This window comes from Molossus molossus, unplaced genomic scaffold (genome assembly GCF_014108415.1).
Source record: "Molossus molossus isolate mMolMol1 unplaced genomic scaffold, mMolMol1.p scaffold_m16_p_2, whole genome shotgun sequence".
Taxonomy (NCBI): Eukaryota; Metazoa; Chordata; class Mammalia; order Chiroptera; family Molossidae; genus Molossus; species Molossus molossus.
In genome coordinates this window covers 63831201-63846569 of record NW_023425355.1, presented here as the reverse complement: position 1 = coordinate 63846569, position 15369 = coordinate 63831201, and the positions used below count along the sequence as shown (strand labels likewise).

The 15369-nt window shown below is 40.8% G+C and overlaps 1 protein-coding gene across 5 annotated transcripts in view; it reads left to right on the top strand.

Moving 5' to 3' along the window:
• Window positions 1–15369, top strand: part of ENOX2 (ecto-NOX disulfide-thiol exchanger 2) — a 271300-nt gene that overhangs the window by 165738 nt on the left and 90193 nt on the right. For all 5 annotated transcript variants that reach the window (XM_036271451.1, XM_036271450.1, XM_036271453.1 and 2 more), the window contains one exon: window positions 11128–11283. In XM_036271451.1, coding sequence (XP_036127344.1) covers window positions 11128–11283 — 156 coding nt within the window. The remainder of the gene's footprint in view (window positions 1–11127; window positions 11284–15369) is intronic.

Sequence of the window (15369 nt, the reverse complement as noted above, 5' to 3'; positions counted from 1 at the left end):
GGATAAGAGGATTTCCACCTGGTGGGCAATGACTTTTTACCCCCTTCTTACTGGTAGTCTCTAGCTGTTACTTAGTCTCAATTTTTCTTTCTCTGCCCTGCCTGGCCTGGTGGTGTTAAATTTCTGAGGGAGGATCCATTGCTTCTCCCTGGTGTTCTGAAAGGGTGCTCCTTGAGTAAGGTGGCTATTGTCCTATGTGGGAGCGATTCAGCATAAAACTCCCGGTGTCCTCCTTCCCAGCTCTCTCCTCTGTGCCCTGAACCTCTGACTCTCTTCACACAGTTCTAATCCAGTCTGCCCTCCCTCTACCAGAGCCTAAGGAGAATCACTGTAGCTGAATTAGTGCTCTCACTTTTCAAGGAGGTGCCATTTTTTCCTTAGCCTCTCTGTGCTGTGGAGCTGGCTTGAGGTTTTACCCCTGACTTCTCAGAGGAACTGCTCACAGCTAAAACAGCCCTCAGCTGCTATCCATGGACTCCTAGCCCACCTTCTCATGACTGTGTAGTTCCTACTAGGCTCCATTTCTTGTCCTCTTTCTGTCCCAGGTTATAAGGATTCTCCCAGGTGCTTTTCAGTTGGTTTTTCCCAGTGATTTGTCTTTATTTTAGTTGTCAAGAAAACGTTTCTTAAAATTTATACCCTGGGAAGGTGGTCAAACATATTTGACCAAAAGAATATACATTCAGAATGACAACAGAAGATATTAAACACATAAATTAGAAACTTCATTTCTTATTAAGAAAATGGGTTTTAAGTAATTAGTTACCTGATTAACATAACATATAACCATTTAGTTGTATGCAGAACCTCTCCTTCCTAAGCAAATACAGTGGAACAAAACTTTTCCCTTTTAAACAAACTGAAAAAGGACCAAATAAATGTTATATCAGTTCATTTTAGATGTCTAATTAAATTCATTATTTAGCTTAGTTATGATTTCCTTTCAGTATTTCTCTTTACAAACTTTATTTCTCTTTCACAAACTTTTTTTCCCATTCAGAAATAACCAGCTTTAAAACAACATTGTTTCTTTTCTTTCAAAAAAATCTCCATACCTTATACTTTCTATCACCAAAACAATACAATTTTTTTCCAACTTAATTTGAACTTTTAACTCTTAGAAATTTTATCTTTCTTTTTTTGTGTGTGACAAGTGTTTAAAATTCCTCAGATTAGCAAATATATTTACATTTTCAAGAGACATTTTTCAAATATAATACAAGGTATTCATTAACCGATCTGAATCTATCGTCTAACTTCTCTATAGTCAGAAGCCAAAAGTGAGCAAACCTAGATTAATTAACATTTTAGTATTCTGTTATTAAAAATACCTAGATAGTTAACATTTTAATCATTTAACCCAGCAAACCTCCAAAGATTGTTACCAAAGACTATGGAAAACTGAAAAGCTTTATCAAAAACCCTTTATTTCTCTGAGCCCTGTATATTTAAAGCCTTTCTATTAACCATACCTATGGAAGCACAGCATTAGTTAACAATCAATAACAATTGTAACAGTTTTTAAACAGCATAATTGTGTTTGCAAAAGAAAACTAGCGTTACCAAAATATTTGGTTTAAAGCAACAGAATAATTTGATATCGTTGCCTGATTACAACCCTTTGTCCCAATAAACAATATGGCAATGGCGGCTGGGCTTCTGCCCTCTAATGAAAACAACCTCATGACAATTTCCACCCTTAACCAAAGTGGTGGAACCTAGCAACACCTTCTGGTTAGCCAGGCTGAGTGTTTGCCAGGGGTTGGGCTCTGGGTCAGCAGCTTATTGGAGAGAGGGTGAGGCCCCTGCAGAATTTTGTAAAGCCTATTTGCCAGGGAAGATCACAGTGGAGTTTCTAATTAGCATTCCCTCCCTATCTTTTTTCTCAGCACAGACACATGGTCAGAGCAGTGTACCCCAAGCCTGCAGGGGATGGGAAAAACTTCTCAGGCACAGGGTCAGATCACCAAAAGCAGGTAGGACCCTTAGCTAAGTGGGATATGACCCCATATTTAAACAAATTAAGCAAAATTGCAGGCAAAGTTACACAAGACAAAAAAGCAAAATCACCCTAATATATAATATTTATAAGTGTGCAAAGCAGACAAATGAAAGCATTATGTCTTACTGTGCCCTTTTGCTGTACAGCCAGACAGAATACCAGATAGAATGTCCTTCACCATGCAGAGAAATGTCTCAACCCTAAGCTGATCAGGCTCAGGTTAGGAGACCAGGCAAGGAATATGACAGGTCACTTGCAACCGGGAGCTGCTGATCAGGCTCACACTACACCAGAGGCAACAGAAAACAGGCACCTCTTGTTACAGAATTACAGAGCTACAGATTTACAGAATGCTAGATTCAACTTTAGGTTGCGAGCTGATGGGGATTGCTGAGGTTGTGATTCAAAACAGGAAAATTCCTGGCAGAGCTGCAAATAAAAGAGTCTAGGCCTCAGCCCCCAACACTCCCAGTCTACGCAGCAAGTGGAACCCCAGAGGAATCCTGCTTGTGGTCTTACCAGAGTCGCCAGAAAATTAAACTGTACAACAAATGGGTCCAGGCTGCCTGTCACTACTTGAGCCAATTAAGCAGAGAGAAGTTTGATTGGTATATGAGTGTTTATTCCAATATTGCCAGCAGTATGGGGAAACAGTGGGTCATCCCTTAAAAAAAAAAAAAAAAAAACTGCTATCTCTCTCACAATAAACCAAACTGCTTTTAGTAGGTATTACATGGGGAAATAAGCAAAAGGAATAACAATGGGTAAGACAGTTGTAGATTACAGGTATTACAGGGAATTAATGTGGTCTGGGGGCTACAAAGGGTTGTTTCCAGTGTACTGCCTCCAAGACTCCAAGGCTGTTAGTATTTCCCCGATAAGGGGGCAGATCTCAGGTAAGGAAAATGGACAGCATTCCCAAGGTATCTCCCATGGCATAAAGCTCCCAGCCAGGTCAGAATGGGCTTTCTTTAATCAGAACAAAGCAATCACAATGAACAAAGCAAGGATGTTTAACATTTCTTATACTTATGGCTAGGACTCTACTAGAATTAGTTATCTATTATACTTTCCTGCCCCTTTCAGAAGGAATTTTAACTATCAGGACTGCCACCTATCATGCTAGAGGTTTTTTTTGTTTTGTTTTTTGTAATTTATTTATTTTTGTTACAGTCGTTTATCCTTTTTCCCCGACTGACACCCCCCTGCTCCTCGCTCCCTGGCCTGTCCCAAGCTTTGTTGTCCATGTCCACTGTTCATGCATACATGCATATAAGTTTTGTGGTTTATCTCTCCCCCACCACCCCCGCTTCTGGGGATTTTAGGTCTGTACCCCACTTCCACGTCTCTGGGACTACCCCATTCCTCAGACTGTTATGTTCATTATATTCCACAAATAAGTGAGATCATATGATACTTGTCTTTCTCTGGCTTGTTTCACTTAGGATGATAAGTTCCAGGTCCCTTCATGTAGTATGAAAGGATAAGAGATCTTTCTTTCTTACAGCTGCATAGTACTTCATTATGTATATATACCACAGCTTTTTTATCCATTAGTCTACTGATGGACACTTGGGCTGTTTCCAGATCTTAGCTATTGTAAATAGTGCTGCTACAAACATGGGGGCACATATACTCTTTCTGATTGATGTTTCAGGCTTCTTAGGGTATATTCCTAGAAGTGGGATCACTGGGTCAAATAGAAGTTCAATTTTTAATTTTTGGAGGTAATACCAAAGTGTTTTCCATAGTGGCTGCACCAGTCTGCATTCCCACCAGCAGTGTACTAGAGTCCCCTTTTCTCCACACCCTCGCCAACACTTGTTGTTTGATGATTTGTTGATGGTGGCCATTCTAACAGGTGTGAGGTGCTACCTCATTGTTATCTTAATTTGCATCTCTCTGATGATTAGTAATGTTGAGCATTTCTTCATATGTCTCTTAGCCATTTGTATGTCCTGTTTGGAGAGGTGTCTATTTAGTTCCTCTGCCCATTTTTAAATTGGGTTCTTTGCCTTCCTTTGGTTGAGTTGGATAAGCACTCTATATATATATGAAATTAACCCCTTTCTGATATATCATTGGCAATTATGCTCTCCCATACAGTGGGTAGCCTTTCTATATTGATGATTTTATCTTTCGCTGTGAAGAAGCTTTTGAGTTTGATGTAGTCCCATGTATTTATTTTCTCCTTTGTTTCTATTGCCTTAGGTGATGTATCAGTGAAAATTTTGCTGTGTATGATGTCTGAAATTTTGTTGCCTACAGTTTCTTCTAGGATTTTTATGGAGTCAAGAGTCACATTTAAGTCTTTTATCCATTTTGAGATTATTCTTCTGTAGGGTGTAAGTTGATGGTCTAGTTTCATTTTTTTGCATGTAGCTGTCCAATTTTCCCAACACCATTAATTAAAGAGGCTGCCCTTACTCCACTGCATGCTCTTGCCACCTTTGTCAAATATTAATAGAGCATATTGCCTTGGGTCCATTTCTGGGTTCTCTGTTCTGTTCCACTAGTCTATATGCCTGTTCTTGTGCCAGTACCAAGCTGTTTTCATTACAGTCGCTTTGTATTATAACCTGAAATCTGGTAATGTGACCCCTCCTACTTTGTTCTTCGTTTTCAAGATTGCTGTGGCTACTCGAGGTCCTTTTTGGTTCCATATGAACTTTTGAAATACTTGTTCTAATTCTGTGAAATATGCCGTTGGTGTTTTGATGGGGATTGCATCGAATCTATAGATTGCTTTGGGTAGTATGGACATTTTAATGATGTTAATTCTTCCAATCCATGATCAGAGTATGTGCTTCCACTTTTTTATATCTTCCTCTATTTCTATTTTCAATGAACTGTAGTTTTCTGCGAATAGGTCCTTTATTTCTTTGGTAAAGTTTATTCCTAGGTGTCTTAATTTTTTTACCGCAACGGTAAATGGGATTGTTTTCTTGGTTTCTCTTTCTGTGAGTTCATCATTGGTGTATAAGAATACCATCGAGCCCTGGCCGGTTTGGCTCAGCGGTTAGAGTGTCGGCCTGCGGTCCAGAGAGACCCGGGTTCGGTTCCCGCTAAGGGCATGTGCCTTGGTTGCAGTTTGTCCCCGGCCCTGGTTGGTCGTGTGGGTGGCAGCCACTCGATGTGTCCCTTTCACATCGATGTTTCCCTCTCTCTCTCTTCCTCTCTCTCCCTCCCACTCTATCTGTACAAAAAATGGAAAAATGTCCTCGAGTGAGGATAAAAAAAAAAAAATAAAAAAAAAAATAATACCATCGATTTCTTGACGTTAATTTTGTATCCTGCTACTTTTCCAAATTCATTTATTAAGTCTAGTAAATTCTTGATGGAGTCTTTGGGGATCCCTACGTATAATAGCCTGTCATCTGCGAATATGACAGTTTCACTGCCTCCTTTTCAATTTGGATCCCTTTTATTTTTTCTTCCTGTCTGATTGCTGTGGCTAAGACTTCAAGTACTATGTTAAATACGAGTGGCGAAAGTGGGCATCCGTGCCTTGTTCCTGTTCTTAAGGGAAATGCTTTTAGTTTTCACCCATTGAGTATGATGTTGGCTGTAGGTCTTTCATATATGGCCTTTATTATGACAAGATATGACCCCTCTATTCCCACATTGCTGAGCGTTTTTATCAGAAATGGCTGCTGGATTTTGTCGAAGGCTTTTTCGGCATCTATTGATATGATCATGTCGTTTTTATTCTTCATTTTATTTATGTAGTGTATCACGTTTATTGATTTGAGGATATTGTACCAGCCTTGCATCCCTGGGATGAATCCCACTTGGTCATGGTGGAAAATTTTTTTGGTGTATTGCTGGATCCGATTTGCTAGTATTTTGTTCAGGATTTTGGCATCTATGTTCATCAGGGATATTGGCCTGTAGTTTTCTTTCTTTGTAGTGTGTTTTTCTGGTTTTGGAATTAGAGTTATGCTGGCTTCATAAAACGAGTTTGGAAGACTTTCTTCTTTAGTTTTTTGAAATAGTTTGAGGAGAATGGGTGTTAGTTCTTTTTTGAATGTTCAGTAAAACTCTCCTGTGAAGCCATCTGGGCCTGGGGTTTTGTTTGCTGGGAGAGTCTTGATTACACCTTCAATTTCTTCTGTTGTTATTGGTCTATTCAAGTTTTCTCTCTCTTCCTGGATCGTGTTTTGGGAGACTATGTGTTTCTAGATTTGTTCATTTCTCTTAGATTATTGAAATTGTTGCCATATAATTGTTCATAGTAGTTGTTAACAATCTTTTGTGTTTCTGTGGTGTCAGTTGTTACCTCTCCTCTTTCATTTCTGATTTTGTATATTTGGGATCTCTGTCTTTCTTTCTTGGTGAGTCTATCTAAGGGTCCATCAATGTTGTTTATCTTTTCAAAAAACCAGCTCTTTGTTTTATTGATCCTTTAAATTGATTTTTGTACTCTATGTCATTTATTTCTGCTCTGATCTTTACTATTTCCTTCCTTCTACTTGCTCTGGGGTTTTCTTTTTGTTTGCTCTTTAGTTCTTTAAGTTGTGAGGTTAGATAATCTATTAGAGATTTTTCTTCTTTTTTCAGGTAGGCCTGTAATGCTATGAACTTCCCTCTCAGAACTGCTTTCGCTGCATCCCATAGATTTTGTGTTGTTGTGTCTTCATTTTCATAGGTTTCCAGGAAGTTTTTGATTTCTTCCTTGTACTCCTCAGTGACCCATTAATTGTTTAATAACATGCTATTTAGCTTCCATGTTTTCAAATGTCTTTGTATGTTCTTCTTGCAATTGATTTCTAGTTTCCTTCCATTGTGATCTGAGAAGATCCTTGATATGATTTCAATCTTTTGAACTTGTAGAGACTTAGTTTGTGCCCTAACATGTGGTCTATCTTTGAGAAAGTCCCATGTGCACTTGAGAAGAATGTGAATTCTGTAGTTCTGGGGTGTAGCTCTCTGTAGATATCTATTAAATCCATTTGGTCTAGTGCTTCATTTTGAAGTCTATTTTATCAGATATGAGTATTGCTACCCCAGCTTTTTTTTTTTTTCCTTTCTGTTTGCTTGGAAGATTTTTTTCCATCCCTTCACTTTCATCCTATGTGAGTCTTTTGTTGTGAGGTGGGTCTCTTGTAAACAACATATAGATGAGTCACGCTTTCTTATCCAATCAGCTACTCTGTGTCTTTTTATGGGAGCATTCAATCCATTTACATTTAAGGTGATTATTGACTTGTACTTATTTATTTCCATTTTTGTTTAGTGTGATTTTATTTTTCTTCCCATTTCTCCTGCTAATTACAGCAGTCCTTTTAATATTTCTTGCAGTGCTGGTTTGTTGCTAATGTATTCCTTTAGCTTTTTTTTGTCTGGGAAGCTTTTTATTTGACCTTCTATTTTGAATGATAGCCTTGCTGGGTGGAGTAGTCTTGGATTCTGATTCTTGTTTTTCATGACCTTGATTATCTCATGCCATTCCTTTCTGGCCTGTAGTGTTTCTTGTGAGAAGTCCCCTGAGAGCCTTATGGGGTTTCCTTTGTAGGTAACCTGTTGCTTCTCTCTTGCTGCTTTTAGTATTCTCTCTTTGTCTTGAATTTTTGGCACGTTGATTACGGTGTGTCTTGGTGTGGGCCTGTTTGTGTTCATCTTACTTGGGGCTCTCTGTGCTTCTTGAACTGGAATACCTTCTTCCTTCACCAAATTATGGAAGTTTTCTATCACTATTTCTTCAAATATATTCTCTCACCCTTACTCATTTTCTTCTTCCTTGGGGACTCTTATGATGCGAAAGTTATTATGTTTCCAGTTGTCCCACAGTTCTCTTAAGCTGTTTTCCTGTTACTTAATTATTTTTTCCTTTTGGTTTTCTGATTGGTTGATTTTTTCTACCCTATCATCTAATTCACTGATCCTGTCCTCACCTTCCTCTACTCTGCTATTTAGTCTTTCCAGTGTGTTTCTTATTTCTGATATGTCATTCTTCATTTCTTCCTGTTGGTTTTTAATTTCCAACTGGTTGATTTTCAACATTTCTATGTCTTTACTCATGGTGCTCATGTCCTTACACATGCTGTTGTGCTTTCTCAAGATCATGGCTCTGAATTCTAGTTCTGTTAACTTGCTTAACTGCACCTCATTTATCTCACCTTCCGTAGAGGTCTCTTGTTCTTTCATTTGGCTTTTGTTTCTGTGCTTCACCATTTTGGCTATCACAGTGGGCTTTGGCGCCTGTCAAATTTTCCCTGTGGGTGTTGGTGTTCTGCTGTTTGTGGCTCCCTCTCCTGGGTTTGGATGAAGCAGGGAGGACCCACTTTGAACACCACTTTCAAGTCTTACTTTCCTGGTTGTAGTTGCTAGCCCAGGGAATGTTAGTTATCCTCTAGCTTTTTTGCCTGTAGGCTATTAGTAGTGGTCACCTGACAAACCTTGGTGTCTGAGTTGAATGAAAAACCCCCTCAGGTGCTCAGTGTAAGAGGATTTCCTGAGGGTGGGGCAGATGCTAGTTTTTAATGGGCCTCAATTAGCATTTCAATGGCCACAGCATTGGGCTGAATCTCAAGGGAGGGGCCTCCACCTCTCCCCAGGGCCCTGGGAAGGAGTAAGATGACTATAGTCCTGCTTGGCTGCAACTGAACAAAAGCTCTGAGCACCCTCCAAATTCCTAGTGTTTCCACACAGTTCCAGTCCAGTCTGCCCTCCCTCTGTTGGAGCCTAAGGTGAGTGGCTGCTGCTAATTTAGCCTCTGTCCCGGCTCTGCGCTCTGGAGCAGCTTGGGACTTTAACTCAAAGGCGCGCTCCCAGTTAAGGCAATTGCTCCATCTGAGTCTGTGGCAGCTCCCAGCCGAGGGCCTAGCACCTAGCCGAGGCCCCAGTCCCAGCCAAGGCCACCACAGTTCTCAGCTGAGGCCACAGGCCCAAGCTGAGGCCACAGGTCCCAGCAGAGGCCTCAGGTCCCAGCCGAAACTGCTGCAGGTCCCAGCCCAGGCCGCTCCAGGTCCCAGCCCAGGCCGCTGGGGACCGTGGGCTCCCGGCCTCCTCTCACGTCTTTGTAAGCCTACCATGATTGAGTCAGTGTCCCTGGTTATGTTGTCTCCAAGCTGCTTTTCGGTTGCCTTTTCCTGATAATTTGTCTTTATTTTTGTTGTAATTCCAGTTTTGTCCTGGGAGATGGTCTGTGTAGCTTCCATTCACTGCACCGCCATTTTTTGCCAGAGGTTTTCTTATCTGTTCTGTCCTTTCATTCTTTGAGACGAATGTCACTAGTAATCTCCATTTTTACCAAAAAGGAAATGGTAGCACAGAGATATTATGAAACCTGCCTCAAGGTCATGTAACTAGTATGTGGAGGAAAGTAGGGATATGAGAACCACAGGGAAGAGGAAAAGGAGTGTGTGTTTATACATTTATGTTGGGGGAGGTGCCATATGAGTGCTAAAAGTACATTTGTTTTCAGAAAAATAAAATTTCCTCTTGGAAAAACTTTTTTTTCCCCATACATATCTAGGGTCTTAATGTCTCAGCATAACAGTCATGTGAGGGAATGGGGAATGCCCTTACTTTCCTAGGCTGGCTTGCAATGGGGGATGCCCATGTGTCACCCATCTGCCTATCTGCCTAATCATGAGATTTCTTTCCATTGGGCTCATTGTACCTGAAGTTCTGCTTTTGTAAGAACCACTGATTCTTCCCACTGCTTAGATCTACTTCCTTCAAAGTCTTAGGCAGCCACACGGGAGATTCCGAGCCACCTTAAGAGCATGCTTGCAGGCATTGCCCCTCAGACCTTTGTGTTGAGCAGAGTAAAGTTTTCAGGCATAGGACTTGCTACTGCTAATGCAACTGCCCATACATTATCAGAACTCCTTATGTAATACTTTGTTTTTAGTCCACTGTGCATTCTATAGCAGAGGGCAGCGTTGAGAGGTGGGAAAATAAAGAAGTGGAATGCATGCCCTTCTCTAGAAGAACTTGTATTTGAACATAGAGACAAAATGTAAACAGTGAAGTACCACCTTTAGACCCAGGCAAGTGGGGCCCCTACCCTGGCCCCACACCTCAAGGGACCTCATTCTTTGGAATGCCTGTCTTGATATTTTCTAAGTCCCCTTCCAGTATTGAGCACTGACCAGGCAGGTAGTGTCTATGGAGTCCTCCCTGAGTCTTGGTTCCCAGAGTGTAGCCTGGCAAGTACATTACTCCATCTGCCTGGTATGGTATTTCTTTCATGGTATCACATGAGATTGTGCCAACAGAATAGTGTTTAGACTGATTTGGAGTAAATCAAACTGTGTATATAGACACAGACACACAAAAAAATTGTTTGGGGGCCGCCATACATCCTAGAAGCATCCTTGAATGAAACAGGATGATATAAAATTAAAATAAAATAAAATTCAGTGGCAACATTTATAGAACAAATAGAAACAGAATTATCTGCAAAGGGTTCTTTAGGGAGATTGAGCCTTAAACCAGGCCTGTGGGCATGGGGAACATATGGGGACTCTCAAATGATTCCACGCAGGGAAGACAACATGAATGAAAGCACAGAAAACAGTTATTTATTGAGCATTTTGTGCTATGAATTATGCTAAGCATATTACATTCATCATTTTATTTCTCACAACTATCTATATGGTATATGGAATTATCCTTGTTTTGAAAATGAAAAAAAGGAGGTTCAAAATATTAATTCTGCTAAGCAAATGGTAGAACTAGGACCTAGGTCTGCCTGATCCCCACAATTGTATTCTCTTAACACCATGTTGTACTGAAAAAAGCCAGGATGTGTTACAAGAGACAGCAAGAAGCCTTGTCTGAATGGAACAGAGGGTGTGTGTTGGGAACCAGTGGAAGGCAAGACCAATAGACAAGACACAGTCATATTATGAAAGGCCTTGAATGTCAAAATGAAATGTAGAGACAAATAGGCACTGGTAAAATGTAATAAAAAGGCTACATCCCAAAAGGAAAATGCACAAGTATACTATAATACAGTATTTAGAACCTGGTAATGCTAATACCATGTTGTTGTTATTTAATAGTCTGCCTTTCTGTTAGAGACATCTTTGGTGTGAAGCTTATAAGGTAACATTCTGCCCCCACTTGACTTTGCCTGGTGTCATTTATTGTTCTGTCTTTCTCTTCCTTTTTAGACTTTGATCCTGCTCTTGGAATGATGACTGGAATTCCACCAATAACTCCAATGATGCCTGGCTTGGGAATAGTACCTCCTCCAATTCCACCAGATATGCCAGTAGTAAAAGAGATCATACACTGTAAAAGCTGCACACTTTTCCCTCCAAATCCAAGTAATATTCTGCTTTTTTTCATGCAAATGACAGTGTTTTCTTGTCTAGGAGCACTTTCTTCTTTTTCAAAAGAATACCCAAGTGCTTCATAGATAATATGTACAGAAGCTTCACCTAGAAAAAAAAGGGGAAAATTTTCTCTTACTACACAAGGCTGAATCTTATGCACAGAGCAGTAGATTTCTCTGTGCTGGTTTCAGTACAAATGATAAAATGTATTTTTAATGTCATCTAGTAAGGAATTCTAGTGTGTTGGTACAGAAGTAGGCACCTGACACAAATTGCTCAACACTGATATTTGCAATCCCTTCTTTTCATAACTGGCTTACATGCTGATGATGGCAGAAACAGAGTGTGTTCTGAGTCTACCTAAGGCACATGAGAGTATAAATTTTGTGCTAAAAGTCCACTGCTGCTGCTGGCTATTCACATCATTCACACTACTGCTATTCAACTGATGGGTTGCAATAGACAGTGAGGTCAAATTCTCTGAGTCAAACTACTTGCAGCCAATCAGTCAATGCAGTTCATGTGGAAATTATCTAGGTATCTATATTGTCAGTAATGAATAGGTTTCTTCTTATACTCTTAAAAACATTGGCAAAGATATGGTGGCCATTTTTCAGTTTAAATGTAGCAGCAATAATAATTGCCTCAATCTTTTTTCCAGTTATATTTGTTTGGTTTTTTTAACTTTAAATGATCTATAGCTACATCTTCACATAACCCAAGCCTCATTAGAGCTTTTGCCACAGTTCTATAGGTATTGTGTGGCCTACTTAAGGGAACCACCACTATAGGGCTAAGAGATTAAAACTGTGACATATCTGGATTCCAAAATAGTGGTGGATTGAATGGAAGCTACACTGACCTTCTCCCTGGAACAAACTGGAATTACAACTAAAATATAGAAAAATCATCCTGAATAACCAACTGAAGACTTGCTGGAGAGAACCCTTATAACCACGGATGTAAAGAGGAACCCACATCTAAACTAGTAGGAAGGCAGAGGTTCTAGATGGTTGTCTGGGCTTTCACAGACAGCTGCTGAAGTTTTAGAGGGATATCTAAGCTGTGGGGGTTACCCTTGAGAAGTCTGAGGCCTAAACACCAATCTGAGCATCCCAGCCCAGAGTAACAGAACCAAAAAAGTTGCCCACGTAACACCTGGCTGGGTAAAGCACTAGAGGTTCTGTCCAGCAGGAAGAGATGGCTGGAAACACAGGCATCCTCTTTAAGGGCCAACACACTAACTTTCATTTTCAGCCACCCACCATGGGCTGCAGCAGAGGGAGGGCAAACTGGACTAGAGCTGCATGAGGATAATCTGGGATTCGTGACTCTGGGGAAAGTTCTGGGAAGGCTGCTGCCTGTATTCCTCTTCTAAGTCATTACCCCATGCTACAGAAATCATTTTCTCAGGCAAAGTTTTCCCATGAAAGCAGATTTAGCCCAGAGGGAGGCAAATGCCCCACCCTTTGGAAATTCTCTTGCCCTGCCTTCTGGGTGGAATTTACACCTGTCAGAGGAAAACCTGAGGCTCATTAAGTGACTGAGACTAACAAGCAGCCTGCATGTAAAGGCACATCTCTGGGTGCTTTGAGTCTTTGCCTCTCCTGCTCCTCTATCTGGGGATGGTAAAAGCAAACCTTGGTGTTCAGCTTGGTTCTTTCCATATACATCCAGACCCAGTAGAGGGAGCCACAAGCCGTGGATCGCTGATGTCCACAGGGACATTTTGGCAGGCTCCAAAATCTCTGACGTTAATTGTGCTTCATGTTGTAGGCAACTGCATAGCAGCCTGTGTGCTGTGTTGGGGTTGAGCATCACTCTGCACCAACTTGAGGGTCAAGCCCATGCACAAATGGGCTAATAGCAACCAAGACTCCATTACAACAGGAAGGCCCTCACAAAGCACACAGGGGACATTAGTACAGGACCCAGATCTGGTGATCAGAGAGACAGTGCTACTGAGTCCTACAGGTTACCTACCACATAAGACAACCCTACCTAGTCTGGGAGTTGTAGCAGATCTACCTAATTCATAAAAATAAACCCAAACAGGCAGCCAAAATGGGGAAACAAAAAACAAGTCCCAAATAAAAGATCAACAGAATTCTCCACAAGAAGAGTTAAATGAAATGGAGATCAGCGGATTCCAAAATGGCGGTGGAGTAAATGGAAGCTACATAGATCATTTCCCAGGACCAAACTGGAATTGCAAATAAAATGAAGACAAACCATCGGGAAAAAGCAACAGGAAAACAGCTTGCAAGGACCATATAACCAGGGACACTGAACTGATCGTGGTAGGATTGTAGAGCCATGATGGGGGGGGGGGGCTGGGAGCCAACAGACAGGAGCGGTCTAAGCTGTGAGCAGTGCCCTTGGAGTTAAACTCCCAAGTGGCTCCACAGTGCAGAGCCAGGACAGAGCACTCACATTGAGCTCTAGCAGAGGGAGGGCGGACTGGACTGGAACTGTGTGAGGACACTTGGGATTTGGAGGGTGCTCAGAGCTTTTGCTGAGTTGCAGCCATGCAAAACGGTGGTCAACTTACTCCTTCCCAGGGCCCGGGGGAGAGGTGGTGGCCTCTCCCAAGGAGATTCAACCCCACCTTGTGGGCATTGAAATGCAAGTTGAGGCCCATTAACAACCAGCATCAGCCCCACACTTGGGGAATAGCCTTACACTGAACACCTAAGGGAGTTATTCATTCAACTGAGAACCCAAGTCTCTTCAAGTAACCACAACAAATAGCTTCCAGGCAAAAACCTAGAGGATAAGTGAACCATTCCTGGGCTTGCAACTCTACCCAGGAAAATAAGATTTAACAGTGGTGTTTAACGTGGGTCCTTCCTCGCTTATCCAAACCCAGTAGAAGAAGCCACAAACAGCAGAATGCCAACACCCACCGGGAAAATTTGACAGACTCCAAAACCCAACTGGGAGAGCCAAAAGAGTAAAACAGAAACAAAAGCCAAATGAAAGAACAAGAGACCTCTACTGAAGATGAGATAAATGAAATGCAGTTAAGCAAATTAACAAAGCTAGAATTCAGAGCCATGATCTTGAGGAAGCTCAACAGCATGTGTGAGGACATGAACGCCATGAGTAAAGACATAGAAACATTGAAATTCAATCAATTGGAAATTAAAAACCACCAAGAAGAAATGAAGAATGACATACCAAAAATAAAGAACACATTGGAAGGAGTAAACAGCAGAGTAGGGGAAGCTGAGGACAGGATCACTGAATTAGAAGACAGGGTAGACAAAATCAACCAATCAGAAAACCAAAAGGGAAAAACAAATAAAAAACAGGAAGACAGCTTAAGAGAACAGTGGGACAACTGGAAACATAATAACATTTGAATCATAGGAGTCCTCGAAGAAGAAGATGAACAAGGGTAAGAAAATATATTTAAAGAAATAGAGACAGAAAACTTTCCTAATTTGGTGAAGGAAGAAGGCATTCAAGTTCAAAAAGCACAGAGAGCCCCAAGTAAGAAGAACGCAAACGGACCCACACCAAGACACATAGTAATTAAAATGCTAAAAATTAAAGACAAAGAATCCTAAAAGCAGCAAGAGAGAAGCACCAGGTTACCTACAAAGGAACCCCATAAGGCTATCAACTGACTTCTCAACAGAAACACTACAGGCCAGAAGGTAATGGAATGAGTTAATCAAGGTCATGCAAAACAAGGATCTGAATCCAAGACTACTCTACCCAGCAAGGCTATCATTCAAAATAGAAGGTCAAATAAAGAGCTTCCCAGAGCAAAAAAAAAAAAAAAATAGACTAAGGGAATACATTGGCACCAAAACAGCACTGCAAGAAATGTTAAAAGGACTGCTGTAATAAGTAGAAGAAATAGGAAGAAAAATAAAACCACACTAAACAAAAATGGCAATAAATAAGGACAAGTCAATAATCACCTTAAATGTAAGTGGTTTGAATGGTTCGATAAAACTACACAGAGTAGCGGATTGGATAAGAAAGCATGACTCATATATATGTTTGTTTACAACAGACCCACCTCAAAACAAAAGACTCACATAAGTTGAAAATTAAGAAAAGGAA